Source organism: Channa argus, chromosome 8 (assembly GCF_033026475.1).
Source record: "Channa argus isolate prfri chromosome 8, Channa argus male v1.0, whole genome shotgun sequence".
Classification (NCBI taxonomy): Eukaryota; Metazoa; Chordata; class Actinopteri; order Anabantiformes; family Channidae; genus Channa; species Channa argus.
The window spans coordinates 26,358,447-26,380,441 of NC_090204.1; the positions used below are offsets into that span (position 1 = coordinate 26,358,447).

General features: G+C 39.0%; 2 protein-coding genes across 3 annotated transcripts in view; both read right to left on the minus strand.

Annotated features, from left to right (window-relative positions):
- The window catches only part of LOC137131426 (desmoglein-2.1-like), a 30,267-nt gene extending 26,462 nt beyond the window's left edge, over nucleotides 1–3,805 (minus strand). Inside the window, exon 1 of one of the 2 annotated variants that reach the window (XM_067512661.1) lies at nucleotides 3,522–3,805. In XM_067512661.1, the coding sequence (XP_067368762.1) occupies nucleotides 3,522–3,578 (57 nt within the window). In that variant the 5' untranslated portion in view covers nucleotides 3,579–3,805. The remainder of the gene's footprint in view (nucleotides 1–3,521) is intronic. The other variant, XM_067512660.1, reaches the window with a different exon arrangement.
- Nucleotides 3,806–4,112: 307 nt separating this feature from the next.
- Nucleotides 4,113–21,995, minus strand: part of slc5a9 (solute carrier family 5 member 9) — a 47,198-nt gene continuing 29,315 nt past the window's right edge. The window contains exons 11-14 of the mRNA XM_067513811.1: nucleotides 16,502–16,652; nucleotides 13,679–13,847; nucleotides 10,683–10,898; nucleotides 4,113–7,224 (exon numbers count right to left, since the gene is read on the minus strand). Coding sequence (XP_067369912.1) covers nucleotides 6,913–7,224; nucleotides 10,683–10,898; nucleotides 13,679–13,847; nucleotides 16,502–16,652 — 848 coding nt within the window. The 3' untranslated portion in view covers nucleotides 4,113–6,912. The remainder of the gene's footprint in view (nucleotides 7,225–10,682; nucleotides 10,899–13,678; nucleotides 13,848–16,501; nucleotides 16,653–21,995) is intronic.

A 21,995-nucleotide genomic window follows, 5' to 3' on the forward strand; every position in this document is an offset into this window, starting at 1 on the left:
GTACATGTAAAGTTGAGCTAACTAAATATCAACACATTCAGTATTGAAATTTTATATAAATGGATTAACTGAAATATTATTTCATTGATACTGCTTAGTCTAATTCATAATGACACTGATAGACATATTTAAGTTTTACTTCATGTCTTCCTGATATTGAATGTGGCTCTCTGTAAAAACGTAAACTAGCCACACATCCTCAAAGTTAGGGGATCTGGCAGTAGAAGAAAATATAATATGTCTTTTCAAAATTGTAGCTATAATATTTTCAACTAGTTTCTTAATAGAGATAAATCAGAAAATCAAGAGCAATAAACATAAAACAAAAAACACCTTCAAACTAGTATAAATACCAGACATAAAGTACAAGTTTGCACCTGTACAGAGTAGGTGAAACTGTACAGTTGGAGGCCCGCAGGGCTCAGAGAGTATAAGGTTCCATTCCAGTTGGTCCAGATCATGATTATCTGCTTCGCACCCTCAGGTTATATGTTAAATGTAAGCCTGCTTTATACTGTGTGGGCCTCTAAACAGGGTATCTGCCTGAGAAAAGCAGAACATGTACAAACACAGTTTAAACATTTTCCCTGCACTGTTTATACTCTGTTAATAAGTCTGGCTTGGAAAGATTACAGATCAACACCTTTTCTGCTATGTCCTGATGGTAGAAATAATATAAAAATGTTCAAGTTAACATGAAGGTTCTCTCTTGGTGACTGTGCACCAAGTCCCTTTTGCAGAAGTGTCTTTACAATTCCCTGAGAGGCTGTTATGCAGATAATGTGCTGTAGAGTAGTCAAGTCAAGTCAAGTGTCAAGTGGCTTTTATTGTCATTTCTACTATACACAGTGGTACACAGTACACAGTAGAAATGAGATAACATTCCTCCAAGAACCAAGGTGCTACAAAAAAACACAAGCTATGTAAAGTGCATCGAGTGCAACCTATTGCAAACACTGCAGACGAAAAACTTACAGACACACAGTGTAGACAGACAACACAAGTAACACAGAACCTAAGACAGTGCCGACCAGTAAACCTACTGTATACTATTTTACAGTACAGTACAGTCAAGTGTGCTAAGGGTGTAAAAAGAGCAGCATGTAAACAGTATAGTGCATTTGAATGTCCAGCATGTAAACAGTGCAATTGCATTTGAATGTGGAAAAAACAGCAGGTACAGCAGCAGCAGGACTACTAACCGCCTGTACCAACAACATTTATTCAAGCACTTTATTTGAATACTTGTCTAATTTTCTAGTAGAAACCCTGTTTCCAAAACAGTCTGGGCTGCTGTGAAAAGAATACAACGATTTACAAATTAATAAGAACTTTTATTTTAGAGATGTCAGCAGTTGTTTTAAGAAAAGGTGGGACATAGGTATTCATCACCTCTTCTCGTAGCAAAAGTTTTGTGTTTTGGGGGAGACCAATTTCCTAGGTGTAAGTTAGCCTAGTAAAGAACTGGAACTTGTTCACATAATAGTTGTTTGTTTGAGTGGTAAGTAACTTGTATTTGTGGGTGTAGTGTACAATGACAGTGAATCAGCCCATGTGACTGGTAGGTAATTAGAAAGATGGCAAATAGGAATTCTATGTCACATCAGAAAAACATATGTGAAACACAAAGCTGAAAAACAATTTTATGCTACCAAGTCATTATATGCCAACCCTATACTACCATATAGTGATATTCACAGAGTCTCATTTTCGATAATCTAAATGCTATTTAATGTTTTATCCAGCATTTGGCCTGGGAAATGTGGTCAGCAACTATTGGTTTTAGGGATATCCTTTGTCACCATGCATGTGGAATCAGGGAGGAAGATGATTGTTTTTTAAAATAAAGCTTTAGTCTCTCTCATTTAGGACCCCTACATTGGAGTTTGGATCAGTACCATTCTAATTCTTAATCACTGTTCATTTAGTGTGCATGCATAACCAGTGTGAGAGTGTTTATGCTGTGATTATTTTTTTGGGTGACACGCTGTAAGCCTTCCTATTTGTGCTCGAAGCGATAATGACTCCAACAACTCCAGGAAGAACAGTAATTTGGGGATTTTGATTTGAGGGCGGCTCCAGTGAACTCAACAGTTAATACTTTGAATGCAACTCTGGCAGTGGTCCGTAATGATTGATACATTTATAGCAGGAGACATGAATTTTAGTTTAGAGACAAGATTCAGCAGGGAGTTTGGTGATTGTAGGGGGGTACAGAGACCATCCAGGGTGGCCATGGGACTTAAATGTTTGCCCATAATGCCAGGACTACTGTGTGTTAAAACAGTTACCTTATAGCCTACAGCTTATTCAACGTAATTCTTTATGAAGTAGTAGCCTTTTGGCCTCATGTGAGCTGTAACAGAGGGAAAGATGAAACTTGAAAGCAGCTGTCTAACACTGAAAAAGAAAACAATATATTGGGACCACAAAGTCAGTAGTTAGAAAGCCCAAAGTAAACCATGTGCACAATTTACTTTTTCTCCCCACAGTCTTTTCTGTGCTTTGTAATTGTAGATGCCACTTAAAGCAAATTTTGGGTTAAAAAAAACTTGAATACATTTTAAGTAATCACAAATAGGTGATAAATGCTCTTCTGCTCTAACTTGTATTAAAGCAGTTTTTATATGACCTTGCACGCTCTTTTCTTTTGTGGTTTAATTTAGAAGGGTGCTATCAAAGACTGTTGTGTCTCCAAATCACTGTCAGTGGTACAGAGATTTTCCTTAATAAAGGATTTTGAGCAAATCTTGCCCTTTTACCGGCGACTATCATATTTACTCTCTACACCACATGCTGGGATAATAATTAACAGATACCCAAATTAAGAGATTCTTTGCAGTTTATAGTTAAAAAGCTTTGTTTTGCTGGTGTCTACCCCCAACATTTGCTTATTTTTTTCTGCTTAAAATCCAACCTACGAAGATAAGCAATTAAATTGAAGTTGATTTAATTATGTTTTTTTTGTTTTTTGTAGTGCTCATTTTGGATCTGTACCTTAATTAAACATTTAACAATAATTTAATTATATTATTATTATTATTATTATTATTATAAGTATAGGAACTTTCTAATCACACCACACCTGCAAGCTCTTTTTTACCTATTTAGTTAGACAGTGTAAAAAAGTAAATTAAACAAATTTGTCTATAACAGCTGCACACTTCGTAGTTAGAAAATGGCTATAAATAAACATTGTATCTACTTAAGTTTGCTTTATCAAGCCTTGTGCTTAGTACTAGTACTTTCAGAAAAGCTGCTTCACTCTTGGTCCGCAACTTGTCACACTTGTGTCAAGATAAAAGACAAATGTGAGGCTCCCACAGCCCTTTCCCATCCCCAGCTGTGTAGTGCCGGTCCAAGCCCGGTAGAAATTGGGGAGGGTCGCATCAGGAAGGGCATCCGGCGTAAAAACTGCGAAATCAACATGCGGACAATGATCCGCTGTGGCGACCCTGAACTCACGGGATAAGCTGAAAGGACCAACCAAAAAAAAAAAAAAGCTGAGGGTGAATACTCACCAAGACTGGCACTAAAAGAAGCAGCAGGCCCACTTCTGCGATGGAGAGCTGAGCCATGGGTGCAGGGAAGCCACAGCCACACCTGTCTGCTCTGAGATTGTAAACCCTCTGAGATTTTAAGTCAAGTGTTCCAAACAGAATGAACTACTCTTAGCCTTAAATCCTTTCTGTTTAAAGCACACCCATGTCAGCTGCACACCCTTCCTTCAAACCTATAGATGCTCAGGAACATACAGCCCCCTCCTACCTAACTTCATATATGTTTTAAAACATACTTTCATGTTTCTCAAAGGTGTGTCTGTTCACTCCTGCAAAGTTGAAACGGTGCAACGATGGCCTCCAGGTTGAATACTGATGAGGCTGACAAGGACAGACAGGTAAAACAAACAGACTGAAACTCTTAGAGAGGCCATTTTTTTTACCTTAAATTGCTAAGCTACGCAAAAAGTGACACATTTAATCCTAACAAAAAAAATGTCCCACTAAAAAACAATAAAGAGACATACATAGACGGACAACCATTCACACTCAAATAAGTCAAGTCAAGTCAAGACAAGTCAGGTCAAGTGGCTTTTATTGTCATTTCTACTATACACAGTGGTACACGGTACACAGTAGAAACTTTCCTCCAGAAGGTGCTACAAAACAACACAAGCTATGTAAAGTGCATTGAGTGCAACCTAGTGCAAACAAGTGCAGACGAAAAACAGTACAGACAGACAGTGTAGACAGACAACAGAAAATAACACAGGACAGGACACAGAACCTAAGACAGTGCCGACCAGTAAACCTATTGTATACTATTTTACAGTACAGTACAGTCAAGTGTGCTAAAGATTCACACCTATGGGCAATTAACCTAACATGCATGTATTTGGACTGTGGGAGGTACCTGGAGAACATGCAAACTCCACACAGAAGACCATGGCCATGAACCCTTATCATAGAAGGTTTCTATGAGCTGGCAGCACTAACCACTCCACCATATCACACTCAAAGTATATATATTTCCATCACAGTATGCTAATCAGAAAGTTTGAATTTACACTTTAGTTTTGGACTGGTGCATTTATAGGAAGGGAAGCGTGCTATAGTAAGTTTTTATTCAGACAAGCATTATGATTAACTAGCAGAACTTTGATGGTGCGTTGCTGATTATGTGAACTACTGAAACAAGATATTGGACTATTTGTAATGTAAAATGTTTAAAATGGCCATTATTTAAATACATCCAGAAAACATTTTAAAACATCAACACCCCAGGCAACACCAAATGTTGAGGCTACATGGACATGGCCTTTTGAAAAAAGTCGACAATCTGATTCATTGCCAGTTTGTCGACTCTCTTCTTACTATTATTATCAACTCAGTGATGCTGAAATAGAAGCTTTTTCATCTTTCTCTTGGTCTTTATTATAAGTTTCTGATATTCATCAGTACCAAGAAACATCTTTTGAAACCTTTCCTCCCCCAGCCTAGATTTATACGCAGGATAGATGAAGCCCCATCCCTCCATTGCCCCAAGTGTACAGTCCCACCCAATTAGTCTGAGGGGGAAGAATTTTTATTTAATTGCACTTTATTAAAATACAATAAATGACATGTAGTTTGTATGTAGAACTCATAAGAACTCATAATCATAACATTAATCAAGTAGAAACGTTATAATGCGGTACACAAAAATCTGACTTACTATGAAACAAAAAAGGAACAAATCAGAAGAAATAACCTGATAAATGGCAAATCACTAATACAAGGTTTTCAAAGCTACTGCATCTTTCAGTGTAAATAAGTGTGATGTCACTCAGCTTTTACTTTATAAATCTTTAAAAGTGATTATAGATTTTATAGTTAAGTCACTTAGACATCAGTCTAACATGATCATTATTAGGCGTTATTGGATTTTCCTGCCGGCACAATGATAGTGTTAGGCCAAAAGCAGTCTTCATGCAGGTTTCCTAGAGCAAAAATCCATTTTGCAATTTTCCTGGCATGGAGTCACTGCTGGACAGTTATTTATGTGAGTGCAATGTGTTTGTAGTCTTGTTGTGTGCAAGATTTAATAGTGGTTGTCTGTTCAACCAAACAATGTTTAAATTGTTTTAGGAGCTGTGACTTGGTTACAGCAAATGGTAGCTATTGTTGTTAACTGTTATAGTTAAATACCAGTTGACAATCTAATATATGTGCAATATTATATTGTCAGCTTTTCTGCATCTCATAAGGTGTTTGCTAATATACAGCTATGTGTATTCCTACACAGAAATGAAAAATCACTATACATTAGTAATCACTACTAATGTACTTATACTTTAGTATAGTGTTGGCATACGTTGTTCTAATTAATGCTTTTACTTTACTAAATTTCAGAGTACTAAAGGTATTTTTCTCCACTACCATTTAGCTGACAATTGCAGTTAGACTGATGATTCCTATTATTAATACAACCAATAAACAAATTAATTATTATAAATATTATTCTGAAATGGGACAATCAGCATAAGGATAATTATCCTTATTATTATATTTTCATGCCAACACTTTGGTACTAAATGACAATGAATGATAAAAGTTCTTAGAAGGCTATCTGAGGAATGTTTTTAGCTCCTACTTTAAAATAGGTACTTGGCTGCACAGGAATCATAAACATGTGTATGCTAATCAGGTCCAGCACTGAGTCAATGCAGTATAAATTTGATCAGAGATCTGCTCTGCCAGGCAGAGACAGCAGCGATCACAACAGCTTACAGCCCAGCTCCTGAGAGCAACCAACCAGTATCTGCCTTCATTCCTGGGTAGCAAGCAGCATTGTTTCAGCAAACTGTGTTAACTTGCCTGTTTCATGTTGATGTATTTTATGATTACTGCCATTTGACTGAAGTGAAAATTGGAAAACATGCTTTGCCGGATATTAGGAAAGTCTCCAGTCTCACTGCAAATCAATATAGGAACATATTAAACAGTCTCTCCAGGATTTTGCATTGCTTTTTGTTATTGTTGAGGCCAAAAATATGCAATTGTTGCGATAGTATGTTGCAAAGTTTTTATAAGGTTTTAAATTACAAGGCTGCACAGAACTCACAGAGGATTGGTACATTCTTATGTACATTTACAACATCAAAAAGTATCTGGAGGGACACATTATTGCAGACTGACTATTGGCCAGTCTGTGTTAATTTTGACTTCCTACTCACCAGTAGTGTGAATGCAAACAGGAAGAAAAAAAAAGTGCCTGAAGCTATGTAGTTTTGGGCAAAGCTCCCCAGCAGGTTGCCCCTACAGAAATTCCTGCTTAGCCAGCAAACTCACAGTATTTAACACATAAACACCAATCTAACTACTAATAACAACTTGTTCATAGGCATGACATTTATTTCATTAAACCTGCACATTAAGCAAAGTATCCCCAAAGGAAGACGTTAACAGCGAGTAGCAGCAGGGCATTGACATTGCAGACGCTTCTCCAGAGTGGCTCCTCGTGCAGTGAGTTTAGTTCACCATTTTCAGTCATTTGAGGTGAAGGGGTATTGGCTGCACCATTAAGTCCACACACCCAAAGAGCAGCTCGCCACCATCTGGAATCTGGCAAGCAGCCAGAGCCTGGGTTGTGGTCAGGGTTTACTTGGCCAGAAGCCATCTTGGGACCTGTAAGGTCGATCCGTGACTCCTGACTATATCTGGACCACCAGGTCAGCCTGTAAAGCTGGACAGGAGAAGAAAAAAATTCAGCACAAAATGCAGCCTTTCTGCTTTACACCCCTATAGCTTTACATCAGAAATAACATCTGATAAAGACCAGCTTCACAACCTTTACTAGCTCTTTTCCACTGCAGTAATTGTTCTCCCCTGCTTAATCCTAAACTTGTTTTAACACTGCTTAGGAGGTGACTCTAGCCAGCGTTATTCAAGTTCATTTTCACTGTAATCAGGCAGTGCTGTAGCTTAAGATTTATCAAATAGATTTTTGTCCCATCACAAAGACAATAAGAACATAATGGGCTTCATTTTCCTGCAAGCACAAAACCGGTGTTTCTACCAATGCAGTTTTTATGAATATTTAAATACCTGTCCAACTTCCACTAGTGGAACTTTAACTCTCTTGAGCACCCCAGGTAAATGGTCTGCACTTATATAGCGCTTTTCTACCTATTGGCACTCAAAGCACTTTACACTGCTTCTTATTCACCCATTCACACACACATTCATACACCAATGGGGGAGCTGCTATGCAGCTGGCCAACACTCACCGCGAGCAAGGACACTCAAGGACACTTCGACATGTGACCGGAGGAGCCAAGGATTAAACCAACAACTGTGAGATTGGTGGACAACTGCTCTACCTTCCTGCGCCGCAGTCGCAGCCTATTGCTGCCCACTGCTTCTCTGGGGTTTAGGAGTTAAGTGCAGAGGCTGAATTTTATTGTAACATTTATACCTACGTAAAAAAAGCTTCTAATTCTGGTTTAAGGGCAATAAATACACAACATTTTCTTTATGAATATATATATTTTTTTGTCCTTTCGGCTTATCCCATGAGTTCAGGGTCGCCACAGCGGATGATTGTCCGCATGTTGATTTGGCACAGTTTTTACGCCGGATGCCCTTACTGACTCGACCCTCCCCAATTTCTACCAGGCTTGGACCAGCACTGCACAGCTGGGGTAAATTAATACAGTATTAATTTAGTTATAGTTAAATTATTGCTTATTATTATTAGGGCGACTGTGGTGCATGAGGTAGAGCGTTTGTACACCAATCCCCCAGTTGCTGGTTCAATACCCGGCTCCTCCGGTCACATGTCAAACTGTCTTTGAGAAAGACACTGAACCCCAACTTAGTTGCTACCAGTGACTGTGAGTGAGTGAATGAGAAGCAGTGTAAAGCACTTTGAGTACCAAGGTAGAAACCAATAGGTAGGGGCAGCTGTAGCACAGTTGGTAAGGCGGGCATCCACAGACCACAGGGTCAGTGGTTTAATCCTGGTCCCGGCTACAGGTCGAAGTGTCCTTGGGCAAATCACTATACCCCAAGTTGCTTCCAGTAGGTCAGGTGAGCACCTTGCATGGCAGCCACTTCCATCCATGTGTGTGAATGGGTAAATGGAAATTAACATTGTAAAGCCCTTTGGATAAAAGCGCTATGTAACTGGTGGAGTTGTGCTTGTTCTCCCTGTGCTTGCATGGAATGTGCGAGGAAACTAGAGTAATCCTCGCACATTCCAAAAAGATGCATGTTAGGTTAATAAATGACTCTTGTCCATAGGTGTGAATGTAAATGGCTGTTTGTCTGTGTATTTCTCTTTCTGTTTGCCATGAGCTAAACTGGCAACCTCTTCAGGTTGCACCTCGCCTCTCGCCGTATGACAGCAGGGCTGAGCTCCAACTTCCCATGACCCAAAGTGGATAAATGGTTATGGATCATTGATGGATGGACACTCTTGTCTGACACTTGACACAGTACATTGGGGCTTACCACAGCTTTAGATAATGTGTTATACATTAGTCACTCTCATATCGCTAAAGCTGCACATGCAACTGACTAGAAATGGGATATTATGAAAGTTGCAAAAGCTCAAATAAAAAAGCTCAGGCAGGTATTGATGTAGCAAATAAGGGCCCTTCCCCAGTCAACAGCAACTGACCCATTATCCAATTAAAGGGAACGAAGAGTAGAAGAGGTCACTAGTGTGGAGCACAAAGTCTTGATGGTATGGTATGTACCTGTGGAGGTATGGAAGTGTCTAGGAGAGGTGGCAGTAGATTTTGTGACTAGTTTTTTTAACAACATCTTGGCCCAGTTTTAAGAACAAGGGAGATGTGCAGAGCTGTGGCTACTACTGAGGAATAAAGCTGATGAGCCAAACAATGAAGTTGTGGGAAAGAGTAGTGGAAGCAAGGCTAAGGGCAGCAGGTGAGCATTTGTGAGCAGCAACATGGTTTCATGACTAGAAGGTTTACAACAGATGTAGTATTTCCTTTGAGGATGCTGATGGACAAGTACAGCGAAGGTCATAGGGAGTTGCATTGTGTCTTCAAAGATTTAGAGAATGCATATGACACGGTGCTGAGAAAGGAGCTGTAGTATTGTATGAGGACGTGTAGTGGCAGAGAAGTATGTTAGAGTGTTAGATGTTTCAGAGATAAAGTCAAAGAAGCTAGATTGAGGTGGTTTGGACATGTTCAGAGGAGAGACTGTGAATATATGGGTACAAGGACACTGAGGTTGGAGCTGCTGGGCACGAGGTCCAGAGGAAGACCAAAGAGGATATTTATGGATGTAGTGAGAGAGGGAATTAAGTTAGTTGGTGTAAGAGAAGAGGATGTAGAGGGTAGGGTTAGATGGAGGCACATGACCCCTAAAAGGGGTCTCCACAGTGACCCCTTGTGGCCCCTGAAAGGGAGCAGCCAAAAGTAAAAAATGAAGAAGGCAGAAACATTTAAAATCCATTCATCTTCTTAGTGTAAAGGATCTTTAAAACATATGGTCCCTTTCAGCCTTTAAAACAAACTCAGACTGATGAGTCAAACTTTTTTTTCCCAAAGTTCTAAAGTGAACCAAAGTCTACCGTACAGTTTGGATATTGGGTTCACTTCAAGGTTTGTTTGTGAATATAAAGCACTCTAGGTTGACTTCACCTATCACCAAGGTACTTCTGGTTACAGCTTTTAAAAAATAAAAGTAGTAAAGGTTTGACATTTCCAGAGAGAAATGCCAATGCCATGCCTGTTCTGACCAATAGAAAACCTTTCCTGATCCTGTTTCAGCATCTGTTCTCAGCGCCACTGTTGTAGTCCAGCCTCAATTATATTTTTTTAGTCAGACAACACAAACTCAGTTTCTGTTCCTCACTAAGCTGATGCCCAGCCATCAACACTGGCAGAAAGTTCAGAAAACTTTTTTTATCCCAGGTGCCATAGTATGTAAGTATCGGTGTGTCGCCATATTTTTGCCCCATCTCTATCTAAAGAAGTTCTGAACCAAACAAAACAATGTGTATGCAGGTACCCTAGTTTAACTACTATAGCAGGTTGTGTGCGTGCACGATGGCAAGATGGCACCCATCCCCAAACATTAAACATGCGTGACATAAACTTCGATTTTCTACAATGTAAAGTATTCATCTTAAAGCATAACATTTTTCGATGCTTTTTCTATTCTTACATGTTCTTTCGGTATTGGGGCAGTGGCCAAGCTGACAACAACAATGATAAGGCAGGTGAAAGCCAACAGGATGAGAGCAAAGTACAGGTAGTGGACATCAGCCACAACAGCAGGTCGAACATCAGGCTGACCACAGGAGGGAGCCATATAGGAGAACTCCAGAACCATGCGGATCATTCCCACCACTAGTCCGGTCATCAGTCCCCAGAATGCACCCTGATACACACAAACATAAAAAAAAAATCATACAAACCATATTAAATGCAAATTCATATGGAACTGGCAAAAGAAAAACACAATAATGATCGTTCTCAATTTTTAATGCCTTGACCTGTTTTTAAAAGAAGCCTAGTGCCAAAATCTAGTTATAATACCAGGATTTTGCTTATGCTTATTTCTTAATAGCTTTCATCATAGGTGCAGAGTTTATGGCACTGCTGCTGTGTGCCTAGGTAACCACATATTTGGCCTACTAAGTGAGTTTGATTTACTTATATTTTTTATAATAAAAATATTTCTGATCACTTGAGCTGGGGAAAACTCACTTAGGCTGTGGAATTAAGGTACTAAAACTCTTACAACTATCAATAAATATTGCAAAATGCTGTCACTGTCCTTCTGTTTATTACAGTTGGGTGTAAAGGTTTGGATCCCATTGCAATACCAAAAACATATTTAATGCACATTGGGTTAGTGCAAATGTTCCTTAATCAGAAATAAGGTCATTTTTAATATTCATTATTTTACTGTAATTTTTTAATAAAGTTTACAATATTTTTTATAATACAGAGTTTAAGGGACACAGTCTTTGGTGACTAACTGACTGTGTAACTGTAATACATATGGTTTTCGTTGTGATATTATCTGAACTAGCTTAAGCATCCGTTACTTCTAGGTTGGACTACTGTCAGAGCCTTTAGCTATCAAGCTCCTCTCCTGTGGAACCAGCTCCCAGTTCAGATTCGGGAAGCAGACACCCTCTCTACTTTTAAGTCTTGGCTTAAAACCTTCCTCTTTGATAAAGCTTATACTTGCTTATAGTTATGCTGCTATAGGCTTAGACTGCTGGGGGACCAGCCCCCAATGCACTGAGCTCCTTTCCTCATCTTACCCCACAATTGTCACCACTGTATGACATTAACTATGTGTAACTACGTGACATTAACTCCCGTAGTTGTGTTTCTCCTTCTCTGTCTCCCTCTCTGTCACTTTCTGCAGGTGTCTACGGGCTTTGAAGCTGTGTGTTTTTTCCAGTGTGCAGCTACAGGTTCTACCAACCTGCCCGATGTTTTGTTGTTGCTTTTGTTGCTCTTTTTCTTTTCTCTCTTCACTTTCCACTCACCCCAACTGGTCGAGGCAGATGGCTGCCCACCCTGAGCCTGGTTCTGCTGGAGGTTTCTTCTGTTAAACGCTTCTGCATCTTCCTATGCACTTAAAAAATTCCTTTCTGCTCTTTCTCACACTTGCATCTCCTGAACTGTGAACACTTTTCTGATAAGACTTTGATTTTTCTCCTTGACTTAGATTTTTGCTTGCCTTGTACCTCACTTGTGAGTCGCTTTGGATAAAAGCGTCTGCTAAATGTAAATGTAAATGTTAAATTGAGTTTTTCCTCTCCCCTGTTGCCTAGGGCTTGCTCAAGGGGGAATTGTTGGGTTTTCTCTATACATCTTTATAGTCTTGACTATATCCTGTAAATTGTCTTGACATGACTTCAGTGAATTGGCGCTATATAAATAAATTTGAATTGAAATTGAGTCTAATTCAATTCAATTCAATTCAACTTTATTTATATAGCGCCAATTCAAAACAAAGTCATCTCAGGGCACTTTACAGAATAAAGTCAAGATTATAAAGTAATATAAAGAGAACCCAACAATTCCCCCTGGAGCAAGCCATAGGCAACAGTGGAGAGGAAAAACTCCCTTTAACGGAAGAAACCTCCAGCAGAACCAGGCTCAGGGTGAACGGCCATCTGCCTCGACCGGTAGGGGTGAGTGGAAAGGGGAGAGAGAAAAGAACAGAGCAACAAAAGCAACAACAAAACATCTGGCAGATTGGTAGGATCAGTAGCTTCACGCTGGAAGACACACAGCTTCAAAGCCGGGGGACACCTGCAGAAAGGGACAGAGAGAGGGGGACAGAGGAGGACAAAGACAACTACGGGAGAGAACACACAGAGTTAATGACATACAGTGGTGACAATTGCTGGATGAGAGGAGAGGAGAGATGGTCAAGAGGAGGAAAGGAGCTCAGTGCATTGGGGGGTGGGTCCCCCAGCAGTCTAAGCCTATGGCAGCATAACTATAACTAACAATATGCTTTATTAAAAAGGAAGGTTTTAAGCCTAGACTTAAAAGTAGAGAGGGTGTCTGCTTCCCGAATCTGAACTGGGAGCTGGTTCCACAAGAGAGGAGCTTGATAGCTAAAGGCTCTACCTCCCATTCTACTTTTGGAAATTCTGGGAACCACAAGTAGGCCGGCATTCTGAGAGCGAAGTGGTCTACTGGGATGATATGGTGCTATGAGGTCTTCTAAATATGATGGAGCCTGACCATTCAGAGCTTTATATGTAAGAAGCAGGGTTTTAAATTCTATTCTGCATTTAATGGGAAGCCAATGGAGAGAAGCTAGTGAAGGTGAAATATGATCTCTCTTGCTAGTTCCAGTCAGTCAATCTAATAATGCGTCTGGGTTTGCTGCTTGACATAGAAGACTTTTACAGTGAATCAGTCTGATATTTTTTTTTTATTGTCTTTTTTGACTTTTATTGGCCAACTTTTTTCAATGTCAGCCATTGCATTAAACATTGTCACAATTTAATTTCACAAATTTTAAATGTGAGCTTGCCTAGAATGTAAAAATATCCATGTCATGATTAATTTTTATACATTTCTCATGTTGACATGCATTTGATCCTCTTACAACAAGCATCTGATTAGCATGGAGAAATAGCAGAAAAAACAAAGAAGTATGCTTTATTATGTGTGACCTACCTGCTCGTTAGCACGTGTCCAGAAAATAGCCATTAGGTATACCGCGGTAACAGGTGGAGCTAGAAAGCTGGTCACAGACTGAATATAATCAAACAGCTGTCCACTATTGGCTGTTTGAATAACTGGAATCCACAACAGACTGACGCACACCAATATCAGGATGAACACCCTAAAAATGCAAACAATATTATTTATACGTCAGATTTGGGTAAAATCAAATATAGCACAGTTTCAGATTCAGATATGTATCTATAATTACAAATAGCAACTGCAAGAATAATTTGACATTTTATAATGTATCTTTAGGCTGTGTCAGAAATGAATCATATCGTGCCATACTAGGTCAGATATCACTGTGTAAATATTTGTAGTATTAGGACTGTATTCAAATAAGTCTTAACCTGTTGATCTTTCCCTGCAGGGTGTGTTGTTTTATAACGCAGAAAAATGTTTAGGATAAATAACAACTGCTAAATTTAGTGCTCAAGGGGTTAAAGGAGAAGTAGGATAAAGATTGTTATCTAATTTCTACAGGCAGAGATGATGGATCCCCATAGTAGTGCTATTGTATGATATAAGAATCATGGATAGGATAGATGGTTAACCCCTGGATGAGTGTCTCTGTTGCATTCCTTTTGAGTAACTGGATCTAAATTTAAATTCCCAACATAGAAATGAAATGTTCCCATAGTTATAATATTTAAACTATTCTAAACTGCATATTCCTTCAGTATGAATTAATGCACCAATGAACTAAAGATACAATAAGCTACTCATATGTCGAGGACTAAACAGCTGAGGCTACAATTCATCATCCACTAACAGTATCAAGAAAATGAATTGTAAGTATTTCTACAAATGTCTCTACTTCCTTCTGTTGGATCTGGATGCAACCTTGTTTAGGATAAGGACAATGCACAGAGACTCAAAGGCAAAGCCTGTTGATTCCTTACATGGTTGGAGTGTCAGAGAAGCTAAAAAGATTTATAAGACACCACGTACCTGTTCACTTCAAACCCACCAACACATTTAGTCAAAGACTCCTCTAGTTGTAATCCTTACCTATTGATGACTTCACCTTGTTCTCACCTCCCACCTAACGAGCCTATTCGGGAACAAAGCCTACTCTGGAGGATATAACTTGGTTCCCTAGCCAACTTTCCTCAGACTGAAAAAGCTGCTTGGATGGGTAGTGAAACATTTCTAACCAAGAAGAAAAATACTGGTTTCCTGTAGCTGTCTGCATCAGGTGGTCCCAGCACCTCACAGACAACAGCAAGCAAAACTCTTAAGCTCAGTGATCTTCTGCACCTTCCTTTGCACTTAAATCTACTTTTTTTTTTTACTTTTCTGCTGTTTCTTGCATTTGCATCTCATGAATTGGAAACGCTTCTGATAGCACTTTGATATTTTCTACTTGAATTAGATTTTTGCTTGCCTTGTACCTCATGTCTAAGTCGCTTTGGATAAAGGTGTCTGTCAAATAACCAAATGTAAATCTTTAGTTCACCAAACAAATATGCACTATTCTTATTATATTCATGTATTAACAGCATCAAATACAATGCTGTTTATAATACGTAGTGTAGTACTTGTTTCCTTTTACTTTAAGTGAATTTTTTAGTATGTAGTCAATATGTTATAGTGTGTACTTCTACTTTAATAAACAATTTGAGGTGGTATAGTCCCAGTCACCATTTCGGATTGCGACATAATTTCAGTAGCTCAAACAATGAGCTTTTGCCCACAAAGGCCATAACACCATATAGACTCAGGCCAAACAGTGCTTAATATCTGTGACTCCCAGTGATGTGATAAATGGATTGATCTGTTTTCATCACTATATGTCTGCACAGAATTGTATGTCTACAGCACTGTATGTCTGTAGACAGTGTCACAGATTGAATATTAGATTTTAAGGACCCAAATAAAAAGACAGCTAGAGGAGGTTTTAATATTAGGTGGGTTTATTGTAGGGAACTGAGCGGAGTGAACACAACTGAAAATCACTCCACAAGCAGGTCAGGAAAACACACGCAGTAAAGGTAACAACTAAATTGAAAAAAAAAAACAGAACATTAACTTAAATACGGAGGAGAAGGAAGATAAACTAAATTGTATCAGTGCCGGGAAAGCAAGGAAACTGGCTATATAACTAAGCTAAACAAACAGGGGAAACAAACAAGTAAACTAAGCATAAAACAGAGACTGACAGATGGGGACAAATAAGTAACCAAACTCAGATCAAAATGGCAGAAAAAATGGCAGAAGCAGGTAAAAATAATCAGAGGGGCAGAGTACAAATACCTGAGTCAACTTGGACATTAAACAAAACTGGACAATAAATTCTACAGCATTTTAGAAAAAGATCCAGAGTCAGCTATATTTCCTGCAGAGGCTGTATCTTTGTGTGTGGCAGATGTTTTATGTGTCTGTGGTAAGCAGTAATATCTTGTATTCTGTGGTCTGCCTGGGCAGCAGCATAAAGGTGGCAGACACTAACAAAGCCAGACAAATGAATTAGAAGGGCTGGCTCTGTTGCTGCTGTGGAGCCAGGCTCTGTACATGTTGAGGCTAAGAGGAAGATGCTGTCTAAACTTCTCTCAATCCTAGAACATCTCTACCACCCACTTTAAGTTTGCTGGATGTAGAGTCCACTTGTCCAAACTGTTTAAATTTACGTTCAAGTAATTTTTAAAGTTTGATAGACATTTTGGGTTGGATCTTTGATTGTGTTTACATACTGTAAACACTACATTGTGTTTATTTTCTGATCTTTGCATTATTTGTTCTATATGTAATAGTTAAACTGTACAGCTCTACCTTCCAACAATCATGAGTTCCATCTCGGAAGCTTTAGACCTGACTCTGTGGTAGAGGTCCAGTGTAAACAGAGTGGAGCTGCTGTTAAAGATGGATGTTAGAGATGACATCAGAGCAGCCAACATCACTGCCAGCATCAGACCACGAAGCCCTGCATGGGGTAGAAAAATCAAAAAGATGTGAATCATTGTAAAAAAGCTGTTAAATAAAGATATTTACCTACTACTTTTTATTTTTATTACTCGGGCTTATTTATTATTCATTTTTAAATAATTAAGATTTAAAATAATTACATTTAATACACAGATGCATATAAAAAGTGAATTTCCCTGAACACAAAATGACCATATGTTTTCTATTCTAAGTTTACATACAGTCTAAATCCCAGAAAGTTTCCCTTCTCAGCATCACATGAATTTTCTCGCTCTCTCATTACTAATCTGCTCAGTGTTTTGTTGGTTGCTTCTTCTTTCTCTTCATTTCTACTCTATCCACTTTCCACCCCCCCTAACCCATCAAGGCAGATGACCATTCACCCTGAGCCCGGTTCTGCTGGAGGTTTCCTACATTAAAGGGAGTTTTTCCTCTCCACTGTTTTCTAAGTGTTTTGTTTTCTCTACATATCTGTATAGTCTTTTATATCTGTCTTTTATATAATGTGCAGTGCAAAGATTCTGTTGTAAATTAGCGCTATGAATGAAATTGAATTGAATTCTCCTGTTGCCTGATAAGGTATGCCTATATTTCACATTAAAATTGATTCAAACATCATTCATTTGAAGTTACATTGTGTCAGCATTACGAACACCTTTGTTGTGTCTACAAAGACACTGTAGTGATCGCAGTATCTAGAGACCATGTAGAATGTTTGTGTCCATACTGAATGCATTTTGAGGTGTATATATACTTATACGCTGAAAATGTTTTTGTTTACAAACTGTACAGATGGGAGTATCAAGGTTTTTATCTGTTCGATCATGAAAATTTTGTTTAAAAACTGTGAACCAACACCAAACAAAAATACTGTGACCTTTGCTCCATAGTAGCATTGATATAGGTGAAGCACGATTATTTGTTTCAGCAATCAAAACATGGCTGAACTCTACAAACTGTAGACGTGATGTCAGAAGTGAAGTTACAGTACTGTATGACTACATATCAATTAATCAACCAGAAAAAGGCTGGGTAAGACTAAGACTTACAATGATCCCAGCTTCGCTTGTGTCACTAGCCCCGTTTCAAGCATCCCTAGAAAAAGGCTGCAAAGTAAAAGTATTACCCACCTGTTTCTGTCAGAAATACTGGAGGTTTCTCCAGCAGCAGGAGGTTATCAGAAAACCTCTGGAGAAAACTACCTCATTTACCCTGATAAACAATGTCCACTGCATCTCACGGCTCATCCTCATCCATCAAGAAAGTGCCACCTGTTCCTGAGTAAGACCATTGGTGCTTCAGATGCTGTTCTTCCTTTAATCATATGCCTAAAGACTGTGATAAGACAGTCACGTGTGGTGAGTGTGGAAGTGAATACCATCCCACAGGGTTTCACACACTCACTCTGTATGTATTGAAGACTTGCTCTGGAGTAATAGAGACAACAGGGAGGCGTGCCAACATTTTTGTTGTGGAGTCGATAGACAAAATCCCAGAAATTGATCCAGACGCGATATTCTACTACTCTTTGGCAGAGACATTCTCCATGTGCATAAGGCCAAAAAAACAATGTAATGGACTTCATGTAGAACCTTACACTCATCGACCTTAGGTGGGCCTTTGATCAGACAAACGATCAGACAGACTGTTGACCCACCATTTACTCAAGTTGTCTAGATGTTTTTGGTCTGTGGACGGTCACTTCCCGAAGAACCAAAGGAGGACATGCAGAGAGTAAACGCTGGGACATCATATTCGCCAGTCTGAATACCAGAGCGGTTTACATTGAAGTCATACAGAGACTATGACTACTAGAATCTTCAATCCTGCCAATGGGTGGAGTGTGGGAAAGGATAACCTGCATTGCACATCCTGGATGCCTGTCTGTTTAAGATGAACACTTCTTATCTAAAATGTAGCGCTTTTTCTACCTATGGGCACTCAAAACGTTGTTGTGTTGTGTAATAATATATCCTGTTTTATGGTGTTACATTAAGTAATGTGATTTACTTGAAGCCTGTAAATGTCTCACTAAAGTTTGGTTTAGCTCGCACAAAGAAGCAAGCAGGATGTACAGACAGACCTGATGTTTTCAGAGTCGCGATTTTTAGACTGTATTGTGTATTATCCCCTTTCTATGAGACTGTTACAAGGGACATTATGTTCTCTGGGGCAACTATGGTGCAGCACGTAGAGTGGTCGTCCACCCTAGTTGATAGTTCCATGCGTGGCTCCTGTGGTCACATGTCGAAGTGTCCTTGAGCAAGACACTAAAACCCAACTTAGTTGCTTCCACTGAGTGTTGGCCAGCTGCATAGCAACTCCCCCAGCTGTGTTTGTGATTGTGAGTGCTACTGGGTGAATGAGAAGCAGTGTTAAGCACTTTGAGTACCAATAGGTACAAAAGCACTATATAAATGCAGACCATTTACCATTTCTCTGATTGTTGATTAGGAGTACACTGCCTGCAGAATTTTGGATTAATTGCAGGCTCTTTAGGGAGTTACTGGGGCATCCCAACAATAGGAAATTACAGTAGTCCAACCTAGAGGTAGCAAATGCATGGACTAGTTTTTCTGCATTGCTTTGAGACAGGCTGCTCTTAATTCTGGCAATGTTCGTTTGGCAGGTTTGTAGGTAGAAGAAAGCTGTTCTTGATATTTGTTTTATATGTGAGGTAAAGGACAAATTCTGGTCAAAAATAACTACAAGGTTACTTGCAGTAGTACTTGAGGCCAGAGTAATGTCATCTAGGGTAACAATATGTTTGGACAGCATATTTCTGAGACTTTTAGGCCCAAATACTATGACTTCAGTTTTGTCTGAGTTTAGGATTATAAAATTTTGAGACATCCAGGCTTTTATGTCTTTTAGGCAGGCTTGGAGCCTGATTAATTGATTTGTTTCATCTCATTCGATAGCTAGATATAGCTTGCGGTCATCAGCATAGCAATGGAAATTTACGGAGTATTTCCTAATAATGTTGCTTAAAGGAGACATATATAAAGTAAAAAGTATTGGTCCTAAAACAGAACCTTGTGGAACTCCATAGATAACTTTTGTGTGCATGGAAGATTCATCATTAAGGTATACAAATTAGAATTTATCTGATAAAAAAGATTTAAACCTGTCAAAATCAACCAACTTCACTTCCCACTTCAAGACTTTTGTTTTGCAGGCACTTCCTGTTCCTGGTCCCGTCACATTTTTCCCTGCTTTACTAATCACTGGCAATTAGTTTCACCTCCTTTCAACACTGTGTTTATATACACCACCTAAGTTCCCTCAACAAGCTACCAGATTGGCTGCTTTCTCACTGCAGCTTTCCAGCGTTCATCTAAATCATCTTTGCTATCTACGGTTCAGGCCACGCTACGTTTTTGAACTGACTCTGCCTGCTACTTTGGTTATGTGAGTAATCGCTCCCTATTGACTCTCTAATGCCAACCTAATGAATTTAATGAGTTTTTCACAAGCCCTTGTAACCACGTGATTATAATGTGAAGATTTACCATGTCATGTCTACGTTTTGATCATACCATGTTAAGTTTTTACCAAGTTATGTAATTATTTAGTACTACGCTAATACGGAATTGAGACTAGTATCCAGCATGTATTAAAGTTACCTGTATCAAGGACTTCAGCAAATGAATATCCACTGAAGGTTTTTTCAAGTTTACCATTTGTGTACCAAGACATTATCAAGTATCAAGGACTCCGCCAAGTAAACATCCACTGTAAGAATGTTAACAAACATGTTTGTGTCATGTAAGAGATTTATGGAATCCAGAACTATGAGACTATTGGACTAGGGCACTGGATCACTAAAGGGGTTTTGGAGTTCGCGTATAATATCACTTTTGGGACTCACTACCAGGCCTGCCTCAGTATTACGGATCCAGACCACTACATTTTCCTCAGTGTCCCCTCCTCCTACCATTTCCCTACCCTATCGTCAAGTTACTCAATAAGAACTTTGCTTCTCCTCTAGACTCCGCTCATCTTCCAACTGACTCTAGCAATTTTTGTTTTCATGTTCAGACACATATCCCACAAGTCACTGTCAAGATACTCATATTCTTGTCTTCTCTCATAGACTGGAGTTCAGAACCATCTAGCGAGTCGGAGGACCTACTAAATCTCCATCCTGTTTTGCCAAATATTATATTTTATAATAAACCTTATTTTAAACTGGAGTAGTTGTGTCAAGCACCTAATTGGGTCCAACCCTAAAACTAGTACCTTACAAAACAGGAATAATGCAGTTCCTTTTATCCCAATTACATGTTCCAGTCTCTGTAATAAATGTTGTGATCAGTGGTATCAAATGCAGCACTAAAATCTAACAGAACACATGTAGAGACTTGTCCATTATCTGAGAAAAAAAAATTGTTGGGGACTTTTACCAGTGCTGTTTCTGTACTATGATAAACTAAATCCTGACTGAAAGTCTTCAAACTAATTATTTCTGTATAGGTGGTCTCAAAATTGTTTTGCAACTACTTTTTAAAAAGATGTTAGAAATAAATGGGAGATTGTCTGTAATTGGCTAAAATGCCTGGGTCAAGACAGGGATTTAGTAGTGGTTTGATACAGCTACCTTATAGGCCTGTGGTACATAGCCAGTATCTAGAGATAGATTAATGTGTCTTAAATAGATGTGTCTAATAAGGGTAAAGCATCTTTGAGTAGTCTAGTCGGGATAGGGTCTAACAGACACGTAGTTCTTTTTGATGAGGTTACAGTTGAAGTTTAGTCAGCTTAGTTGTGGGGCATCGAGGGTTAAGAATACCCATCAACCAAGAAGAAGAGTCACCATTACCCCAATACAAAAGAAAAACAAAACATTCTACATTGTTATTATATTACTATATGCCTATATAATGGTTAGCCATTTAATATGTACAGTTAACCTACAAAGATAGGATCCGATGGGGACATCCAGACTTTTAGAAGGGGGAGATGCAACCTGTCGGTTTATTATTCTGAAGTTGGTTAGGTATGTATGAATGTTAAGTGGTGTAATAATATTCAACTTTATTTATATAGCGCCAATTCACAACAAAGTCATCTCAGGGCACTTTACAGAATAAAGTCAAGATTATAAAGATATATAAAGAGAACCCAACAATTCCCCCTGGAGCAAGCCATAGGCAACAGTGGAGAGGAAAAACTCCCTTTAACGGAAGAAACCTCCAGCAGAACCAGGCTCAGGGTGGACGGCCATCTGCCTCGACCAATATATATTGTGTGTATATATGTAGTCATAATGTGTTATGTTAAGTACTGTGATTTACATGAAGCCTGTAAATGCCTCAAGGATCCAAAGTCTAGAGGAGTG